We start from the raw sequence: 19,245 nt of genomic DNA on the forward strand, positions 1-19,245 counted from the left end.
TTACCCCCTTACTGTATTAGGCTCGGGTGGGGAGAGTCTGGATTGGCAGAATGTCTGAAGAGAGGGGGCAGATGAGAACTGCCATTTTCTGAACAAGGGGCTCTGCAGAAGGTTCTCTCTCAATCTCTCTCCCCCTCTTTCTCTCTCTCTCCATGTATAAAATATATATATTTATATTACCTGTCATTATAATATATTTCCTATATTATATATAAATATATAATTTATATTGTATAATATATATAATTATATATTAAAACATATATACATGTATAGAGAGATATAGATTAATATCGATAGTTATGTAGAGATGTATAGCTTTAGATAGATTGATTGATTGATAGAGTTAGCACAACACCCCTGTGAGGTAGAGATCATTATTTCCATTTATACCTAGTGGAAGACTTAGAGGGGTTGTTTACTCAAGGTTACTGAGCTCAAAAGTAGCAAAGCCAGGATTCGATCCCAATTTGGCCATCCCTGCCCACCACACCATATTGCTTCCCGAGTGCCCTCTTGCCCAGTGGGAAGCTGGGAGAAGCTCCTGGTGCAGAAGACTATGGCCAGGGTGAGAGACTGGCTGGGAGATTTTTTTCTGCTTAGAATGTTTGTCCCCTGCGCTTTGGTGGAGGGTGCCACCTGGAGATACGTCGCATGAGCCCAGTGTCTGCAGATGGTGGACCTGCCTGCCACTTCTTCTTGGGCCTCATTAGAGACCTTGATTTAGTCCCCATATCATTTCTAGGACTTTTTTGATCTACTGTATCTCTTTTAAGCACTCTCAGAAATAGGGCAGCCCACAAAGCTCCACTACACACACACACACACACACACACACACACACACACACACACACACACACACACACACAGAGGAAAGGGCCAGAGTCAGAGAGGACACTGTTATTATTCCCAGTACCTTAACTGAAACCTGGCAGAACGCTCAGTCCTAATCCTGCTTTGGAGTCGCATTTTCTCGTGCACAGCTTCCTTCTCCCCTTCCCTTTCTGTGGTCTTAGGTAGGCTTTCCTCTAAACATCCTGGTTGTTGCTCTTCATTGAGCCTTGAGACTTTTTTGATATAACTGGTCTCACCCTCCTGTGGTCTGGGGGAGTATGTACCTTGACTTTCCTAAAGCAAGCCATATGGGGGCATTGATTTCCATATGCTCTTAAACATATATTTGTAGGAAAATCATTTTGAGTCTCAGCAAGGTACATCTATGACTACCTTGCGTTTGTATTGTGTTTTAAGCAGTTCACAGAGGTGAGATCTTCTCATTCTGATAATACCCTGTGAGGTAACTGGAACAGACCCAGTGACCCCAGTTTAAAAGCAAGAAAATTAAGACAGAGTGAAGTGGTTTGTCCTAGGTCTGCGACAGAGATAAGTTAAACTTGGCATCAGACATCAGAAACACTTTTTGCCAACAGAAGCACTTAGACGTACCCAGAAGAATCCTGGATGCCATTCCAGAGAGTGTCTTCGGGGTGTCCCTTCCCACCCCATCCTCCTGCCTCAGGCAGATCTCTCTCTTTGCTTGCTTAACCCAGTCTAGAACACAGAGGCTCAGATGGTTCTCAGGCCTGGACAGCGAGGTTGGGGTGACCCCTTAGGTACGTCAGCCTACTCAGTATGCTGCTGCTGAGCATTAGAGGGACTCTCAACCCTTTGAACATTAGATAAAAGTAGAGATTTTATTATCCCAAACTCCCCCCAGATCATTATTGGGCTAGACTTTTTCAATTTAATGAAGCAGCGTTTTTCTCCAATTTGTAACGGTCGACCAATCTCAAAGTGAGTTTTCCCAGCAAGGCGTATCTGTACTGATATTACTGTGACCAAGGCAGTGCTTTCTGACACAAATTACTGACTTGCTAACCATGACTAACTTGCTAGCAAATCAAGACCAGAAGTCAGCTCCCTGGTGTCTCATCCATGGCAGAGTCAGCATTCCCATTTCTTTTGGAGGCCAAGGCCTTTTTCCTTCCCAGATGTGCTCTTTGACCATAGGTCTAAGAACCAATGGTCTAGAGCAAGAGGCTTTCCAGTGTTGAAAGGGTCAGGAAGCTCCCTGATGGCACCTTGACTCATGGCCTGGTGATTCCACCTACCACCTCTTGGCTACTGCTGCTCACCGAGCCCGCCATGTCATCTGTGGTCACTCATTCCCCCCTTTCCCCAAACCTGTGCCTTTCCCACTTTTGGACTTGGGCTTTGAGGAGATATAAATGCTAGGGCAAGTCTTCGCATTGAATGATTGGCTTTGGGCGTGGGTGGCTTCCTTCAAGCATGGTCACCCTCCTTCCGGCTTTCTGTCATCTCATTCTCATTGTCACCAAGGGAGGGGTTAGGACAACCAGAGCACCTCATCCCAAGGACAGCAGTGCGGCCAGGGCCGGTGGTTCTTCGAAGGTTAAGCATGTTTCATTCAAAACAGGCGATGAGCTCATTTTCCTGGACCCTCACACAACCCAGACCTTTGTTGACACTGAGGAGAATGGAACGGTTGACGACCAGACTTTCCATTGTCTGCAACCTCCACAGCGAATGAACATCCTGAACTTGGATCCTTCCGTAGCATTGGTGGGTATCTGAAGGTTGGGTGGCCCAAGAGATACAACGCTGTCCTATCACAGTTTGGCTCCCTGGAAGTTATCCAGGTTGTTAGGTAGGGCGGCAAAAGAATGTTTGCTCCCCGCCCCCACAAGACGTAGTGTCGTGTGGTGTAGTGGGGAAGGAATGGGCCCTGAAGCCGAGTTAGGATCGAAGCCGCTTACCAGCCATGGACTTAGGGGGAGTCCCTTAACTTTTCTGAACTTCGGCCTTCTCATCCCTCCAGTGGGCGAAACGGTAGTTCCTTCCTTGCATGGCTGTATGAGTACACTATGTGTAAGGCACATAGCACAGTGCCTGGCATGTTGTAAGCATTCTAGCAATGTTAGTCATGACCAGTGTTACCATCTTTCCCCCCTTTTCCTTCTTTCCCTCTAAATATTGCCATCCAGGCACCAGGAATAAGGTGAGACATAGGGAAGGAGGGAAAAGGAGGCAAGACCTCCTGGGTGGACAATGTCCATTCCTCTGGACATTGCACACAATCCAGGAAGCTGCAGGCTTTCCCCTGCTGGAAATGTGACTGCCGTCCACACATGGAAGGGACAGCTGCCTGGGAAGTAGCCAGTTGTTCTGAGGCCTGTCTGCATCCTCTCTACCAGTTTAACCTGATTGTTGGAGGGCAAGTGACAGAGAGCTGACAGAGTCCTCCTCTTGTTTTGGACAGTTCTTTTAGTGCTGTAGGATGGTTCTGAGGATGGGGAAGGAGGCTGATGGTTCTCTTTATTCTTTTTTTTTTTTTTACCACCAGGGAAGTCCCTGACTTTTTTTTTTGAATTTGATTTGATTTGATTTTTATACAGTGGGTTCTCATTAGTTATCCATTTTATACATATTAGTGTATATATGTCAATCCCAATCTCCCAATTCATCCCACCACCACCTCTTTATTCTAAAAGATAATTTCCTTAAGGTTAAAGCCACCTTGTTAAGTAATGCCTCTAGCTAAAAGTACTATCTGGCTTTTGTTTGCTGGTTTTAATGGATTGTTTTTTGTGCACTGAATGTAATGGAAGTAACCTTGTGCTTTGGAGATTGGTTTTCAAGTTACTATATCTCACAGTGTGAAGGGAGAGGATCAGGGAGGGAAAGGGACAGGGTAAAAGAGAAAGGGACAGAATAAGAGAAAGAGGCAGAGAGAGAGAGAAAATATGAAGATGAATGAGCAGATGTGTGTGTCCAAGTGAGGCACTGATCTAGGAGAGAGATAAGCTCAGACACTCTTCCTCCTTGTTGCTGGGAGGACACATCCAAAGGAAGTGGCCCACATCCTACTTCACAACTCTGGGCCAATGGCACCATCTTGCAATACAAAGGGCCTGCCTGGGTGCCCCTGACCAGTTCTAAGTTGTCTTCTTTTGCTTTCCCCCAAGGGATTTTTCTGCAAAGAAGAAAAAGACTTTGATAGCTGGTGTAGCCTTGTTCAGAAGGTAAAGATGTATGTTTTTCTTAGTCTTAAAAAACAAGTGTTATTCAATATAATTCCTTTTCAAGATGGTTTTTCATAGTAACATAAATCCAGCCTGATATGACTTTATTGCAAGAGAAAGAAACTAGGATGTGGGGAATTGTACATAACTTTGGAGAAACTAAAGGAAAACTTTGGTTTGCAATATGCTTAGTGTGTCAGGTGAGCGATATTTTTAACTACTGAATGTTCCATCTCATTGAGCCCATGAGTCAATGAAATATTCAACTAATATTCTACCATTTTAACTTCAAAATGCCAATTTCATATAGCTCAGCCTAAATTCTTCCTTACTCTGTTTGTAACACAGAGATGGTTGAAGAAGCCAAACTACTTTTCTATTTGTTTTGTGTCCATTTACACTTTAATGTGTTCCATTATTGTTTAAGGGGCTTGCCTTTCTATTAACTGTCTTATTTATATAAAATATAGGCATACTGCCACTTAAAGCAAACACGGTTTGCAGAAATCTGTGAAAATACGAAAGCAAGTTATTCTTTCTTTTTGGCATTTTATGTCAGAGGGTATTTATCATTTTGCTGGCTCACAACTTTTGTATCTGCCTCCCTCATCCTTTGCTTCTAACACATGCCAATTATGTGGAAGATATTGATCAACTCTTATTGAAAGAATGAGGGGAAATCATAGGGAGTAGTTTAAAGAGCCCTGAATGGGGTGGCAGGAGACATCATGTTCTCTTATCTGCAAAACAGAGGGGTTGGAGAGATGGGATCTCAGAGCCTCTTGTAAGTATAAGGAGGGAAGATTTTTCTTCACAGGTGAACAAATAATTAACACTAAAGTCCCCAGCTGAATATGAAACCCCAGTTAATAATTGGCTGAGACATAATGGAGAATTATTTTCTAAAGGCATTACTTACATTTCAGAATGCCGCAAAACTGTATATCACATTTAACGTTAGAAAGAAAATTTTCTGATAAGACTATGCTATTTAAATTAGGACATATATCATACATCTTAGATTGAAACTGAAACAATGCCAATATGTACCAATATTCTTTGGGGGCAGATTTAACTCGACTAACCAACATTTCTTTGGAGCCAACACTTCAGGAACATCTCACCCCTATATTGAGTTGGTCCCATGCAACTGGCGTAAGACCTCATGATGGAGCATGGGCAGTGAGTACTGGCCTTCCATCAGATCCTCCCTCCAGTGTCCTTCCTTCCTGGCCAACAGTATCTAGAATTGAAGAGAGCTGGGTCTTCAGATGGGTCAAGTAGAGGATGGGTGTATTTGCTAAGCCTTTGCTTTCACCTTTCAACAACCAGGCCACTCTCTTAGGGTTTGGAGTCATATACTGCCAACTGGGCAGATATGTAGTGACTCTGCAGTGTTTACAACTGTTTCTATGTCTCCTCAGGAAATTCTAAAGGAAAATTTAAGGATGTTTGAATTAGTTCAGAAACATCCATCACACTGGCCTCCCTTTGTTCCTCCAGCCAAGCCAGAAGTGACAACCACGGGGGCAGGTAAGCTGTTGTTCAGAAGCTCTCTGGCCAGCAGACCCATGGATAGCAGTTGTTTTATGAGACATAAGCAATTGTGGGTCATGTTTTCCGTGGAAATGAAAAATTTCTACTCAGCTGCACTGATCAAGGAATGGTGCTTCTTCTGATGAACTGATATTTACCAATTTCAAAGAATGATAGTAAAAAAAAAATGAGCTCTGTGCAAAAGTTCCATACAAAATCAAAATGACTAGAATTTCTTTTTTTCATGGTCTGGTTCAGAAGACAAATCAGAGGCCATGGGTAATTCAAAAGGTACCTTGAAGGTCTTACAGAGACTCAACTTCATCACTTTGAATAGGACCGTGTAACAAGTCCAGTTAGTTTCATTCTTTTTTTTTTTAATTGAAGTATAGTTGATTTACAGTGTTGTGTTAGTTTCAGGTGTACAGTAAGAGTTTCAGTTATATATATACTTTTTCAGTTTATTTTCCATTATAGGTTATTATAAGATATTAAATATAGTTCCCTGTGCTATACAGTAGGTCCTTGTTTATCTATTTTATATATAGTAGTATGTATCTGTTAACCCCAAACTCCTAATTTATCCCTCCCCCCCCTTTCCTTTTGGTAACCATAAATTTTTTTCTATGTATGTGAGTCTGTTTCTGTTTTGTAAATGAGTTCATTTGTATAATTTTTTAGATTCCACATATAAGTGATATCATATGGTATTTACCTTTCTCTGACTTACCTCACTTAGTATGATAATCTCTAGGTCCATCCATGTTGCTGCAAATGGCATTATTTCATTATTTTTTATGGCTGAGTAATATTCCATTGTGTGTGTGTGTGTGTGTGTGTGTGTGTGTGTGTGTGTATCTCACATCTTCTTTACCCATTCACCTGTAGATGGGCATTTAGGTTGCTTCCATGTCTTGGCTGTTGTAAATAGTGCTGCCATGAACATTGGGGTACATGTATCTTTTCAAATTAGAGTTTCCATCTTTTCAGGATATATGCCCAGGAGTGGAATTGCTGGATCGTATGGTAACTCTACTTTTAGTTTTTTAAGGAGCCTCCATACTGTTCTCCATAGTGGCCACACCAATTTACATTCCCAGCAACAGTGTAAGAGGGTTCCCTTTTCTCCACACCCTCTCCAGCATTTATTATTCATAGACTTTTTGATGATGCCCATTCTAACTGGTGTGAGGTGATACATCATTGTAGTTTTGATTTGCATTTCTCTAATAATTAGTGATGTTGAGCATCTTTTCATGGGCCTGTTGGCCATTTGTATGTCTTCTTTGGAGAAATGTCTATTTAGGTCTTCTGCCTATTTTTTGATTGGGTTGTTTGTTTTTTTGCTATTGAGCTGTATGAGCTGTTTGTGTATTTGAAAATTAATCCCTTGTCAGTCACATCATTTGATAATATTTTCTCCCAGTCCATAGGCTGTCTTTTCATTTTTTTTATGATTTCCTTTGCTGTGCAAATGTTTTCAAGTTTAATTAGGGTCCATTTGTTTATTTTTGCTTTTGTTTCCATTACTCTAGGAGATGGATCCAAAAAAATATTGCTGCAATTTATGTCAAAGAGTATTCTGCCAATGTTTTCCGCTGGGAGTTTTATAGTATCTGGTCTTACATTTAGGTCTTTAATCCATTTTGAGTTGATTTTTGGATATGGTATTAGAGAATATTCTTATTTCATTCTTTTACATGTAGCTGTCCAATTTTCCCAACACCTTTTATTGAAGAGACTGTCTTTTCTCCATTGTATATTCTTGCCTGCTTTGTCATAGATTAATTGATCATAAGTGCATGGGTTTATTTCTGGGCTTTCTATCCAGTTCCATTGATCTATGCATCTGTTTTTGTGCCAGTACCATGCTGTTTTGATGACTGTAGCTTTGTAGTATAGTCTGAAGTCAGGGAGCCTGATTCCTCCAGATTTGTTTTTCTTTCTCAAGATTGCTTTGGCTATTTGTAGTCTTTTGTGTTTCCATACAAATTGTAAAAATGTTTGTTCTAGTTTTGTGAAAAATGCCATTGGTAATTTGATAGCGATTGCATTGAATCTGTAGATTGCCTTGGGTAGTATGGTCTCTTTAACAATATTAATTCTTCCAATCCAAGAACATGGTATATCTTTCCATCTGTTTGTGTTATCTTCAGTTTCTTTCATCAGTGTCTTACAGTTTTTGGAGTACAGGTCTTTTGCCTCCTTAGGTAGGTTTATTCCTAGGTATTTTATTCTTTTTGATGTGATAGTAAGTGGGATTGTTTCCTTAATTTCTCTTTCTGATAGTTCATTGTTAGTGTATAGAAATGCAACAGATTTCTGTATATTAATCTTGTACCCTGCAACTTTACCATATTCATTGATGAGCTTTAGTAGTTTTCTGGTGGCATCTTTAGTATTTTCTATGTATAATATTGTGTCATCTGCAAGCAGTGACCGTTTTACTTCTTTCTTTCCAATTTGGATTCCTTTTATTTCTTTTTCTTCTCTGATTGCTGTGGCTTGGATTTCCAAAACTATGTTGAGTAAAAGTGGAGAGAGTGGACATCCTTGTCTTGTTCCTGATATTAGAGGGAATGCTTTCAGCTTCTTACCGTTGAGTAAGATGTTTAGCTGTGAGTTTGTCATATATGGGCTTTACTATGTTAAGGTATGTTTCTTCTATGCCCACTTTCTGGAGAGTTTTTATCATAAATTGATGTTGACTTTAATCAAAAGCTTTTTCTGTATCTATTGAGATGATCTTATGGTTTTTATTCTTCAATTTGTTAATGTGGTGTATCACATTGATTTGCAGATATTGAAAAATCCTTGCATCCCTGGGATAAATCCCACTTGATCATGGTGTGTGATCCTTATAATATATTGTTGGAGTCAGTTGGCTAATATTTTGTTGAGGATTTTTGCATCTGTGTTCATCAGTGATATTGACCTGTAATTTTCTTATTTTTTGAGATATCTTTGTTTTGTTTTGGTATCTGGATGATAGTGGCCTCATGGAATGAGATTGGAAGTATTCCTTCCTCTGCACTTTTTGGAATAGTTTGAGAAGGATAACTGTTAACTCTTGTCTAAATGTTGGGTAGAATTCATCTGTGATGTCATCTGGTCCTGGTCTTTTGTTTGTGGGGAGTTTTTAAATTACTGATTCAATTTCAGTACTGGTAATTGGTCTATTCATAGCTTCTATTTCTTCCTGGTTCAGTCTTGGGAGATAGTACCTTTCTAAGAATTTTTCCATTTCTTCTAGGCTGTTCATTTTATTGCCATATAGTTGCTCATAGTAGTTTCTTATGATCTTTCATATTTCTGTGGTATTGGTTTTAGCTTCTCTTTTTTCACTTCTGATTTTATTGATTTGGGCCCTCTCCCTTTTTTTCTTGATGAATTTGGCTAAAGGTTTATCAATTTTGTTTTTCAAAGAACCAGCTCTTAGTTTCATTCATTTCTATTGTTTTTTTAGTCTCTATTTTATTTCTGCTCTGATCTTAATGATTTCTTTCCTTCTACTAACTTGGGGTTTTCTTTGTTCTTCTTTCTCTAACCTGTTTTAGGTGTCAGGTTAGGTTGTTTGAGATTTTTCTTTTTTCCTGAGGTAAGCTTCTATCGCTATAAACTTCCCTCTTAGAACTGCTTTTGCTGCGTCCCATAGGTTTTTTTTTTTTTTTTTTTTTTTTTTTTGCGGTATGGACCCAGCTGCTCTACGGCATGTGGGATCTTCCCGGACCGGGGCACGAACCCATGTCCCCTGCACTGGCAGGCGGACTCTCAACCACTGCGCCACCAGGGAAGCCCCCTTGTCCCATAGGTTTTGGATCATCATGTTTTCATTTTCATTTGTCTCTAGGTATATTTTAATTTCATCTTTGATTTCTTCAATGATCCATTGGTTGTTTAGTAGCATATTGTTTAGCGTCCACATGTTTGTGTTTCTTGCAGTTTTTTTTTTTTGTAGTTGATTCCTAATCTCATAGTGCTGTGGTTGGAAAAGATGCTTGATATGATTTCAATTTTCTTAAATTTACCAAGGCTTGTTTTATGGCCTGGCATGTAATCTATCCTGGAGAATGTTGCATGTGCACTTGAAAATAATGTGTATTCTGCCGCTTTCGGATGGAATGCTCTTGTAGAGTATCAAGTTCATTTGGTCTAATGTGTTATTTAAGACCTGTGTTTCCTTATTGATATTCTGTCTGGATGATCCATCCATTGATGTGAGTGGGGTGTTAAAGTCCCCTACTATTATTGTGCTACTGTCAATTTCTCCTTTTATGTCTGTTAATATTTACCTTGTATATTGAGGTGCTCCTATGTTGGGTGCATATATATTTACAATTGTTATATCCTCTTCTTGGATTGATCCCTTGATCATTATGTGGTGTCCTTCTTTGTCTCCTGTAACAGTCTTTATTTTAAAGTCTATTTTGTATGATATGAGTATTGCTACTTTGGCTTTCTTTTGATTTCCATTTGCGTGGAATACCTTTTTCTATCCCCTTACCTTCAGTCTGTATGTGTCTTTAGATCTGAAGTGAGTCTCTTGTAGGGAGCATATATACAGGTCTTATTTTTGTATCCATTCAGCCAGTCTATGTCTTTTGGTTGGAGCATTTAATCCATTTACATTTAAGGTAATTATAGATATGGATGTTCTTATTGCCATTTTGTTAATTGTTTTGGATTTGTTTTTTTTTTTTTTTTTTGCGGTATGCGGGCCTCTCACTGCTGTGGCCTCTCCCGTTGTGGAGCACAGGCTCCGGATGCGCAGGCCCAGCGGCCATGGCTCACGGGCCCAGCCGCTCCGCGGCACATGGGATCCTCCCAGACCGGGGCACGAACCCGTATCCCCTGCATCGGCAGGCGGACTCTCAACCACTGCGCCACCAGGGAGGCCCTGGATTTGTTTTTGTAGGTCTTTTTTTCCCTTTTCTTCTTTTGTTCTCTTGTGATTTGATAACTACCTTTAGTGTTATGTTTGGATTCCTTTTTCTTTTGTGTGTGTATATCTATTATAGGTTTTTGGTTTGCAGTTACTATGAGGTTTTTGTATAACAGTCTGTATATAAATGTGATTGTTAAAGTTGCTGATCTCTTAATTTCAAGTGGATTTTAAATACCCTGTATTTGTACTCTCCTCTGCTCACGATTACAGTTTTTGATATCATATTTTACATCTGATTGTTTTCTGTATCCTTTAACTGCTTATTGTGGACACAGGTGACTTTACAAGTTTTGTCTTTTAACCTCCCTACTAGTTTTGTCTGTGTATGATATACTACCTTTATTTGCCTTTACTGGTGAGCTTTTTCATTATATAATTTTCTTGTTTCTGGTTGTGGCCTTTTCTTTTTCACCCAGAGAAGTTCCTTTAACACTTATTGTAAAGCTGGTTTGGTGGTGCTGAATTCGTTTAGCTTTTGCTTGTCTGTAAAGCTTTTGATTTCTCCATCGAATCTGAATGAGATCCTTGACGGGTAGAGTAATCTTGGTTGTAGATTCTTCCCTTTCATCACTTTAAATATATTGTGCCACTCCCTTCTGGCCTGCAGAGTTTCTGCTGAAAAATCAGCTGATAGCCTTATGGGAGTTCCCTTGTATATTATTTGTTGCTTTTCTCTTGCTGCTTTTAGTATTCTCTCTTTATCTTTAATTTTTGTAAGTTTGATTACAGTGTGTCTTGGTGTGTTCCTCCTATATGGGACTCTCTGTGCTTCCTGGACTTGGGTGCCTGTTTCCTTTCCCAGGTTAGGGAATTTTTTAGCTATTATCTCTTCAAATATTTTCTCAGGCCCTTTCTCTCTCTCTTCTCCTTCTGGGACCCCTGTAATGCGAATATTAGTGCACTTGTTGTTGTCCCAGAGATCTCTTAAACTGTCCTCATTTCTTTCCATTCTTTTTCTCTTTTTTTCTGTTCAGCTGCAGTGGTTTCCATTACTGTCTTCCTGCACACTGGTGCATTCTTCTATATCGTTTGGTCTACTACTGATTCCTTCTAGTGTATTTTTCATTTCAGTTATTGTATTCTCCATCTCTGTTTGGTTGTTCTTTGTATTTTCTCTTTGTTAAAAACTAGCTTCTCATTCTGTGCATCCATTCTCCTCCTGAGTTCTTTGATCATCTTTACGACCATTACTCTGAACTCTTTCTTGGGTAGATTGCCTATCTCCACTTCACTTAGTTCTTTTTCTGGGGTTTTAGCTTGTTCCTTTGTCTGGAACCTGTTCCTCTGCTGCCTCATTTTGTCTAAGTTGCTATCTGTATTTTTATGTCTGTGGTAGGTTAGTTACGTTTCTCAACCTTGGAGAAGTGGCCCTCTGTAGGAGGCATCCTATGTGTTCCAGCAGTGCACTCCTCTCTTGTCACCCAAGCTATATGCTCTAGGTGTTCCCCCTAAGAGGGCTGTGTGGTTCCTTCTGTTGTGGCAGGCTGACTATGTGGGTGGTCTGCTAGGCTTAGTTGGCTTCTAGTCTGGTTGGTTGCCAGGTCCTGCCTTGTGCAGATGCTGCTGGTTGCTGTTTAGTGGGGCCTGGTCATGAGGTGGCTGGTTGTGGAATCCAAGGGGGCCCTGGGGCTAGTGCTGGCTCACTGGTGGCCAGAGTCAGGGTCCCGAAGCCTCTGGGGCTGTTGCCCAACTACTGGCAGGGGTTAGTGCTGGATTACTGGCAGGCAGAGCTGTTTCCTGGAGTGTGGCTCCTGGGCCCAGGGATCCCAGAGCTCATTTCAGATCACTGGTAAGGGGGGGCTTGTTTCTGGTACAGTTGGGTATGGGGTCTGGGGTGTCCCTGAGGTTGCAATGGCCTGCTAGTTGGCAGGGTCAGGCGCCAGCTGGTCCCAGGATAGGGTCTGGCCTGTGTTCTGGGATTGTAGTTTTCTTGCTTCTGGTGTCTGCCCCCTGGTGGGTGAGCCTGCTTTAGAGTCTTGTTCAGGCTTCCTTGTGGGAGGGGCCAGGGCCTGCCCACTGGTGGGTGGAGCTGGGTCTTGGCCCTCAGATGGGCAGGGCCATGTCTAGGGGCTTGTCTAGAGGCTGTGGGCTCAGGACTTCTTTAGGCAGCCTGTCTGCTGATGGGTGGGGCTGTATCTCTGCCCAACTGGTTGTTTGGCCTGAGGTGTCCCAGCACTGGAGCCTATAGGCTGTCAGGTGGGGCCAGGTCTTGGCACTAATGATCCAACATGTCAGCCACCAGGAGTGTTCATGTAGTTGAATGTCCCTGGTATGTCTGCCACCAGGGTGTATTCCCCCGGGTGAGCTTCAGCCACCCCCCTGCCTCTCCAGGAGAGTCTCTAGGCCCAGCAGCTAGGTCTGGCCTAGGCTCCTATCAAATCACTGCTTTTGTCCTGGGTCCCAGTGCACATGAGATTTTTGTGTGCGCCCTTTAAGGGTGTAGTCTGTATTTCCCCCAGTCCTATGGGGTTCCTGCAGTAAAGCCCCACTGGCCTTCAAAGCCAAATGCTCTGGGGGCTCCTCCCCCCCAGTGCCAGACCCCCAGGCTGGGGAGCCTGATGTGGGGCTCAGAACTCTCACTCCTGTGGGAGAACTTCTGTGATATAATTATTCTCCAGTTTGTGGGTCACCCACCCTGGCGGTATGGGATTTGATTATATCGTGAGTCTGCCCCTCCTACCTGTCATGTTGTGGATCCTTCTTTATGACTTTAGTTGTAGAAGATCTTTTCTGGTAGGTTCCAGTCTTTTTCATCAATGGTTGTTCTGCAGATAGTTGTGATTTTGGTGTGCTCATGAGAGGAGATGAGCTCAGGGTCTTTCTACGCCCACATCTTGGCCCTTAAACCTATTTTGATTCTTGATAGAGAACTGCTAATACTCAGCAGTGGTCCCACCTATAAGTCTCCTCTACACAAACTTTTCTGTAGCAAAGCAATTAAAAATGCATGGTCTTAACTACTGAGTAACTTATTGACCGCTTGAGCCAAAGTGTCAAGCTTTTTTCTTCCTCTTTTCGATGATAGAATTCATCGACTCTACTGAACAACTAGAGGAGTTTGACCTGGAGGAAGATTTCGAGATTCTGAGCATATAGAATAGTGGGAACTCACCTTGGAGATCTGTCTTCCATCTGGCACCAGAAGAATATGAACTCATCACATAAAATTTTCTAGTCAGCAAGTGCCTGATATGCCAACAGCATACAAACTTGATAGCAATCATGACTGAGCCAATCACCTTTTCTCAGAAAAAAACAAACAAGTGAACAATATACCCCTTCCCCAGAAAGAACTAAAACAATCATGGAATCTAGGAGCAGAAAGATTAGGAGTCGTCTCTTGCACTTCCCAGCTTCTTACGTGGCCACAGCGAATCTTCAGCTACTGAAATGAGGAGGTGGATGTCTGGAAGATAGACAGAAACTCCCACCTTGCTTCCAGCACCAGCAGATGAGAGATGGTTACCCTGTGCTTCTTCACCCTTTCAGGTTTGACCTCTCTGGGCTAAATACTAAGAAGCAATCTGTTCTCTTGCTCTAATAATAAAGTGATAATCATTGTATCAGGGAAAAAAAGTTCTTGTTAAATTATTTGAATATGTATTTAAATAATTATAATTGGGGCTTCCCTGGTGGTGCAGTGGTTGAGAGTCTGCCTGCCGATGCAGGGGACACGGGTTCGTGCTCTGGTCCGGGAAGATCCCACATGCTGCAGAGCAGGTGGGCCCGTGAGCCATGGCCGCTGAGCCTGCGCATCTGGAGCCTGTGCTCCGCAACACGAGAGGCCACAACAGTGAGAGGCCCGTATAGAGAAAAAAAAAATTATAATTGATCTCAAAAAGTGTGTCAAAGACATTACATCAAATGTATACTTATTGATCTCCTTCCTATTTGAGAGAACCTTAACTATTTGATGGGTCACTGTCCCCATCTTTACTGATACTTTTGTCAGATGGTCACCCTGTCCTTAAATCATTATCACTTAAATCAGGGGTCTGTAAACTTTTTCTGTCAAGGGTCAGATAGGAAATGTTTTAGGCTCTGAAGACCACATAGTGTCTGTCACAGCTACTCATCTCTGCTGATGAAACCCCAGGACAGCCATAGACAATGTGCATGCACATAAGCCTGGCCATAATCCAATAAAACTTTATTTACAAAAACAGGCAGAGGGCTGGATTTAGCCCACAGGCTGTAGTTTGCTAATCACTGACTTAAATTGTTGATTTTTGTTTGGGAAATTAAAAATTGTGTTTGAATTTGACTCCATTTTGCTTGACAGTCATAACTGGAAAGAATTATTCATGTGGTGACATTAATCTGTGCATCAAATACAATTCCAAACCATTTCAGGACTAGCAAGCAACATACTAAATTTGAAAGCACGTATTCGTCACATTGGCTTTGCTAACCACTTTCCTGTGTGGATGCACCTCATGTCCCAGTGGTATCTTCCCCTTTTCCTCTCCTTGTCTTCTTAACCTATGCATTTCACCTCCGTGCTCAACCAAGCCCCCAGGAAGGCCAGCAACTGCGGTTTGAAGGCTAGCACCAAACCAAGGTGGGTTTTTTTGTGTGGTATATTTAGGAATATTTGAACACTTGTTTCCTTAGATTCCATTTTTTTCTTTTCCAGTAGGTAATATATTCCAGCGGTTCAGAATTCGAAAGGTGCAAAATGGTATTCAGTGAAATGTCTCTCCCTTCCACAGGTCAGTTCTCTTTCCTGAGCACTCCCACTGTTATTAATTTCTTCTTTATCCTTCCAGAGGATATATTTTATGCATATACAAATATATGCACATATATCTTAGATTTGATTTTAATGACTTTAAAATTTCTCTACTTTTGATTTATCTGTAAATGATCCTGAGGCCCCAGAAATATGGAAATTCCTTTCTTGAACTCTAGCATGTGATGGGGCTAAAAACAGTTGTAGGCTTAGCTTGAAGCATGTTGTGGATTTGTTGCCTGTTGGAAGACATTATCAACCCTTGACTTTAATTGTATTCTTCCGTGTCTCAGTGTTTCGTTATATAGCTTGACTTGCAGTGACAGGAACTCCCATGGCTCTGAGGGGGGCTTATGAATTTCAGTGAGATGGACTTTAGAAAAGTTTTCATCAAAGAAAGAATGTCAAAGGAGTCAAACGTTCATATTGGATTCCTTTTATTTGCAATGTACAAAGCTGACACCATGCTTATTACTGAGGAGGTGAAGGTAACAATAGTTCAGATTATACTGATTATGCTTTTGTTGGCACAGTTTACATAATATTTAAGGAAACAGAATCACCTGGAAGGAATTGCCTCATGTCAACATAGCTAAGTGTTCTGGGAAACTGATAATGAAAGGAAATGGTTAAAACAAATCCCCCTAAACAGAATATACTTTACAGTCTACTCAGGCTTGCTTTGGGTCTGCTAACTGCTAAAGAGAGGACTGTGCTAGATTTTTATGAGGCTTTAAAAACATATCAAAATGGTTTAACAGGCTACCTGTGAAAGAGCAACTGGATGGACATTTTAATGGAAAGTCTCTCACAGCCTCAAAATGCAAAGGAACCAACACTGCAGTGTCGAGTTGCCACACTGCACACATCTGAATGGCATTTGGAATAAACAGGGGCTTCTGAGAAATTGGGACAAGGGATTTTCCTTTTTGTTCCTGGAGTCAAAAGCAAAATTCACACCTCCTTACCCGTCCACCCCTCTCCCCCGGCCCAGGAGAAAGGGCTGCAGTTCTCATTTCCCTTTATGGGTCTGACCACATTTGGTGCATCCTGTGCTCTACTCTGAACCAGGCCAAGTCTGCTGCCTGTGGCTGGGGAGGGAGCCGGCAAGGAAGAAGCGATTTGTCTACGACCATGTGAAGTTACTGAGCACCTCTCGGCTGCTGGTCTTCCAGCGTCCCTAAGCAATCTGGGGCCCAGTCGTGCTCACTCTCAAGGGAGTCAGAGCTCACCCTGGGACACTGGCTGTCACCTCATTCCAGCTCTGCTGCCTGCCTAGACACAGTGGGTCTCCGGGAAGAGTTGAGAGCTTGCCCTGTGCAGGCCTGAGCCATCCATAATGTTGAGCCAGAGAAAATTTTTTCATGTGGAAACACTGGGTTCTAGTTTAAGCCAAATGATGTGCGGTGACCTCTGGACATAATGAAATGACTCCTTTAGCTATCACGAAGAGCTTTCTGATCAAGAGAGTGAGGAAAGCTAGCATTCTAGGAAAGTGGTGGCCCAACAGGTCTTTCTGAGGTAGCCATGAAGAGTCACACAAACATCCAAACCAAACTGTGGCACCGAAATGGGACAGCAGATCTCAGCAAGGTGGGCTCACCCACGGGGCCTGAGGGTGGAGGTGATCAGTGTCCAGTAGTCCAGCCCAAACGAGACTCCAATGTACAACTTGACAGATGGGCAAAAGGGCTTGGCCTTCCTTCTTCAGACCGTTCAGGTTTGTGAGGTGACCGTTGTGCAGGGCAGGGGAGGGCAAGGGGCAGAGTGGCAGGTGCCACCCTACACCCTTTTCATACACACCTGGCAGCGGCTGACCCAGGTGTGGAGCTGCCCGGCTTTCAGCGTCTCAGATACAGGCTCCTCCCCAAACTGCTCCCTCTCTTCCACCGTCGTCAGCCAGAAACTGTACTTGTTGGCAAAGTAGTGGCACGTGCCCCGGGCACCACTGCACTCGATGAAAGGAGTGGCTCGGAAATCCTCTAGGCAAGAGCCAGGGGAGACCAGGGACTGGCCCCCGCCCTCAGCGCCGGTGGCTGTGTGCTGAAACAGATGGGCGGTGGCTGTGAACGGGTCACCTTGGGAGGTGATGGACTCCGCTGCTCCGCCTCTCAGCTCTGGTCTCTTGGCTCAGCCCCCCCGTCTGGCCAGCGGACCAATAGCTATGTTTTAGGACCGGGGGCACTCATCCTCCCTTGTCTCAGCCTCAGAGCCAGGAGCGCCCCCTCCAAGCTCCCTAGGGCCCTCCTAACCCACGGCTCCTGGGCTGCGGCTGCATCCCAGCCAGTATTTCCCAAGCTGCTGCCATCCCGCCGCGTCCAAGGTGTGTTAGGTGCCCCCCGAACGTTTCCACTGACAAATCTGAGAAAGGCTGAATTAAGGAAACTGCCAACAGGGCTCAGGATGCAGTTCTTCTCAGAGCCCTCCGTCTGCCCCCAAGCTCTTGGCGGTGTGCTCCAGAGAAGGGAGAGAGCACGGAATAGTCCTCAAGGTCGTTAGACCATGGGCCCTTCCCCGCAGCGGAACTATTCATAGCTCTGGCTCTGAAGTCACCTTCACTGGAACTTTTTTTTTTTTTTTTTTTTTTTTGCGGTACATGGGCCTCTCACTGTTGTGGCCTCTCCCCTTGCATAGCACAGGCTCTGGACACACAGGCTCAGCGGCCATGGCTCACAGGCCTAGCCGCTCCACAGAATGTGGGATCTTCCCAGACAGGGGCACAAACCTGTGTCCCCTGCATCAGCAGGCGGACTCTCAACCACTGTGCCACCAGGGAAGCCCCTTCACTGGAACTTTTACTGCAATCTGTACCATACCCTTTAGGGTGCCATTTAGTGTTTGTTACCTGCCGAGAACAAGTAGGCCTCGTATTTGGCCTAACGTCCCGGCCCTCGAGTCACAGGGCTCCCTCAGCACTTGATTTCAGAATTTCCCTCCCAGCGCTCCCTGCCCTCGGCCCTCATCCTGGTGGAGAGGGTGGTGTGGGACCTTACCATGAGGAAGGAGTACCCAATCCAGAGGCTGCGCCAGCCCATGGGGCACTGCGGGATGGTGATGTCCTGGCTGTGCACAGCAATGGCTTGTGAGGGCGCCTCACACACAGAGCAGCGGCTGATGTACTGGGGAATCTGCGTCTGGCCGACGGGCATCATGGGGATGGGCGCGGTGGTGGAGAGCCAGTAGGATTTATCGTTGCGTCGGGCATAGTGGCACACTTCGTTGATGTTGCAGTAGATGAAGGGCATGGTGCTGAAGCGGGGCAGGCAGGAGCCAGCAAACCCTGCAAGGAGAGAAGGTGGGCAGGGGCAGGTAAGTTCTGGCTGAGGGGCAGGGCTGCGATTGTCCCTGGAGCCACTACGACTGGACTAGATGGTGGTTTGGGTTCATATCCAACTGCTTGTAGCAGAGCAGGGACGCCTTTCCTTCCTATCCCGGACCACTGTACACACACTGAAGTCTATTTTCTAGGTACCGGGGAAGTTTGATAATGAAAAGAATCTTTTTAGAAACTGAATGATGACTCCCTAATTAGTCCGCTTTGTCAAATCAGCATTTAGTAGAGTGAGCCTGCGTTTCTCTGAAACACACACTTGAAGACAATTCAATTAATTCTTGGGTATGCCGGCAGGTCATATTATTATTACTACTACTAATCGCTAACGTTTAATGGATGCTTAATACGTGTCAAACATTGTTCTAAGCATTTTACATGGGTGATTCCTGTAATCCTTAGTCTACCCTATGGGACAAGTACTAGAATTAGGCTTGTTCCACTGAGAAGGAGGCGGACGCTTAGACAGGCTGAATAACGTGTCCAGAGTGAGCGTCACAGCTGGGGTTTGAACCCATATCTGCCTGACTCCAGAGCTGGTGCTTGTAACCCACTACGCGATATGGGCCCACCAAGGGTTGGGAGGGGCGAGGAGTGTGGCTCCTGGTCCTTGTGGGGACAGAGAACCAGGGCTGGATGTGCGAGCTGGTACCTAC

The 19,245-nt window shown here is 43.6% G+C and overlaps 2 protein-coding genes across 4 annotated transcripts in view; one reads left to right on the plus strand and one right to left on the minus strand.

Annotated features, from left to right (window-relative positions):
- Window positions 1-15,586, plus strand: part of ATG4A (autophagy related 4A cysteine peptidase) — a 71,394-nt gene extending 55,808 nt beyond the window's left edge. The window contains exons 10-14 of one of the 3 annotated variants that reach the window (XR_014292409.1): window positions 2,440-2,585; window positions 3,989-4,045; window positions 5,470-5,578; window positions 13,552-15,238; window positions 15,552-15,586. Coding sequence is in view for 2 of the 3 variants with exons in the window: in XM_082608946.1 (XP_082465072.1) it covers window positions 2,440-2,585; window positions 3,989-4,045; window positions 5,470-5,578; window positions 13,552-13,622 (383 nt within the window). In the remaining variant the exon portion in view is untranslated. Of the gene's footprint in view, window positions 1-2,439; window positions 2,586-3,988; window positions 4,046-5,469; window positions 5,579-13,551; window positions 15,239-15,551 lie in introns of those variants that run through there. The other 2 variants (XM_082608946.1, XM_082608947.1) reach the window with 2 other exon arrangements.
- A 1,378-nt stretch (window positions 15,587-16,964) lies between these two features.
- The window catches only part of COL4A6 (collagen type IV alpha 6 chain), a gene marked incomplete at its 5' end in the record, with an annotated part of 287,166 nt that continues 284,885 nt past the window's right edge, over window positions 16,965-19,245 (minus strand). Inside the window, 2 exons of the mRNA XM_082609313.1 lie at window positions 16,965-17,301; window positions 18,252-18,538. Coding sequence (XP_082465439.1) covers window positions 17,041-17,301; window positions 18,252-18,538 — 548 coding nt within the window. The 3' untranslated portion in view covers window positions 16,965-17,040. The remainder of the gene's footprint in view (window positions 17,302-18,251; window positions 18,539-19,245) is intronic.

This window comes from Mesoplodon mirus (assembly GCF_964341445.2).
Source record: "Mesoplodon mirus genome assembly, chromosome: X".
In the NCBI taxonomy this organism is placed as follows: domain Eukaryota; kingdom Metazoa; phylum Chordata; class Mammalia; order Artiodactyla; family Ziphiidae; genus Mesoplodon; species Mesoplodon mirus.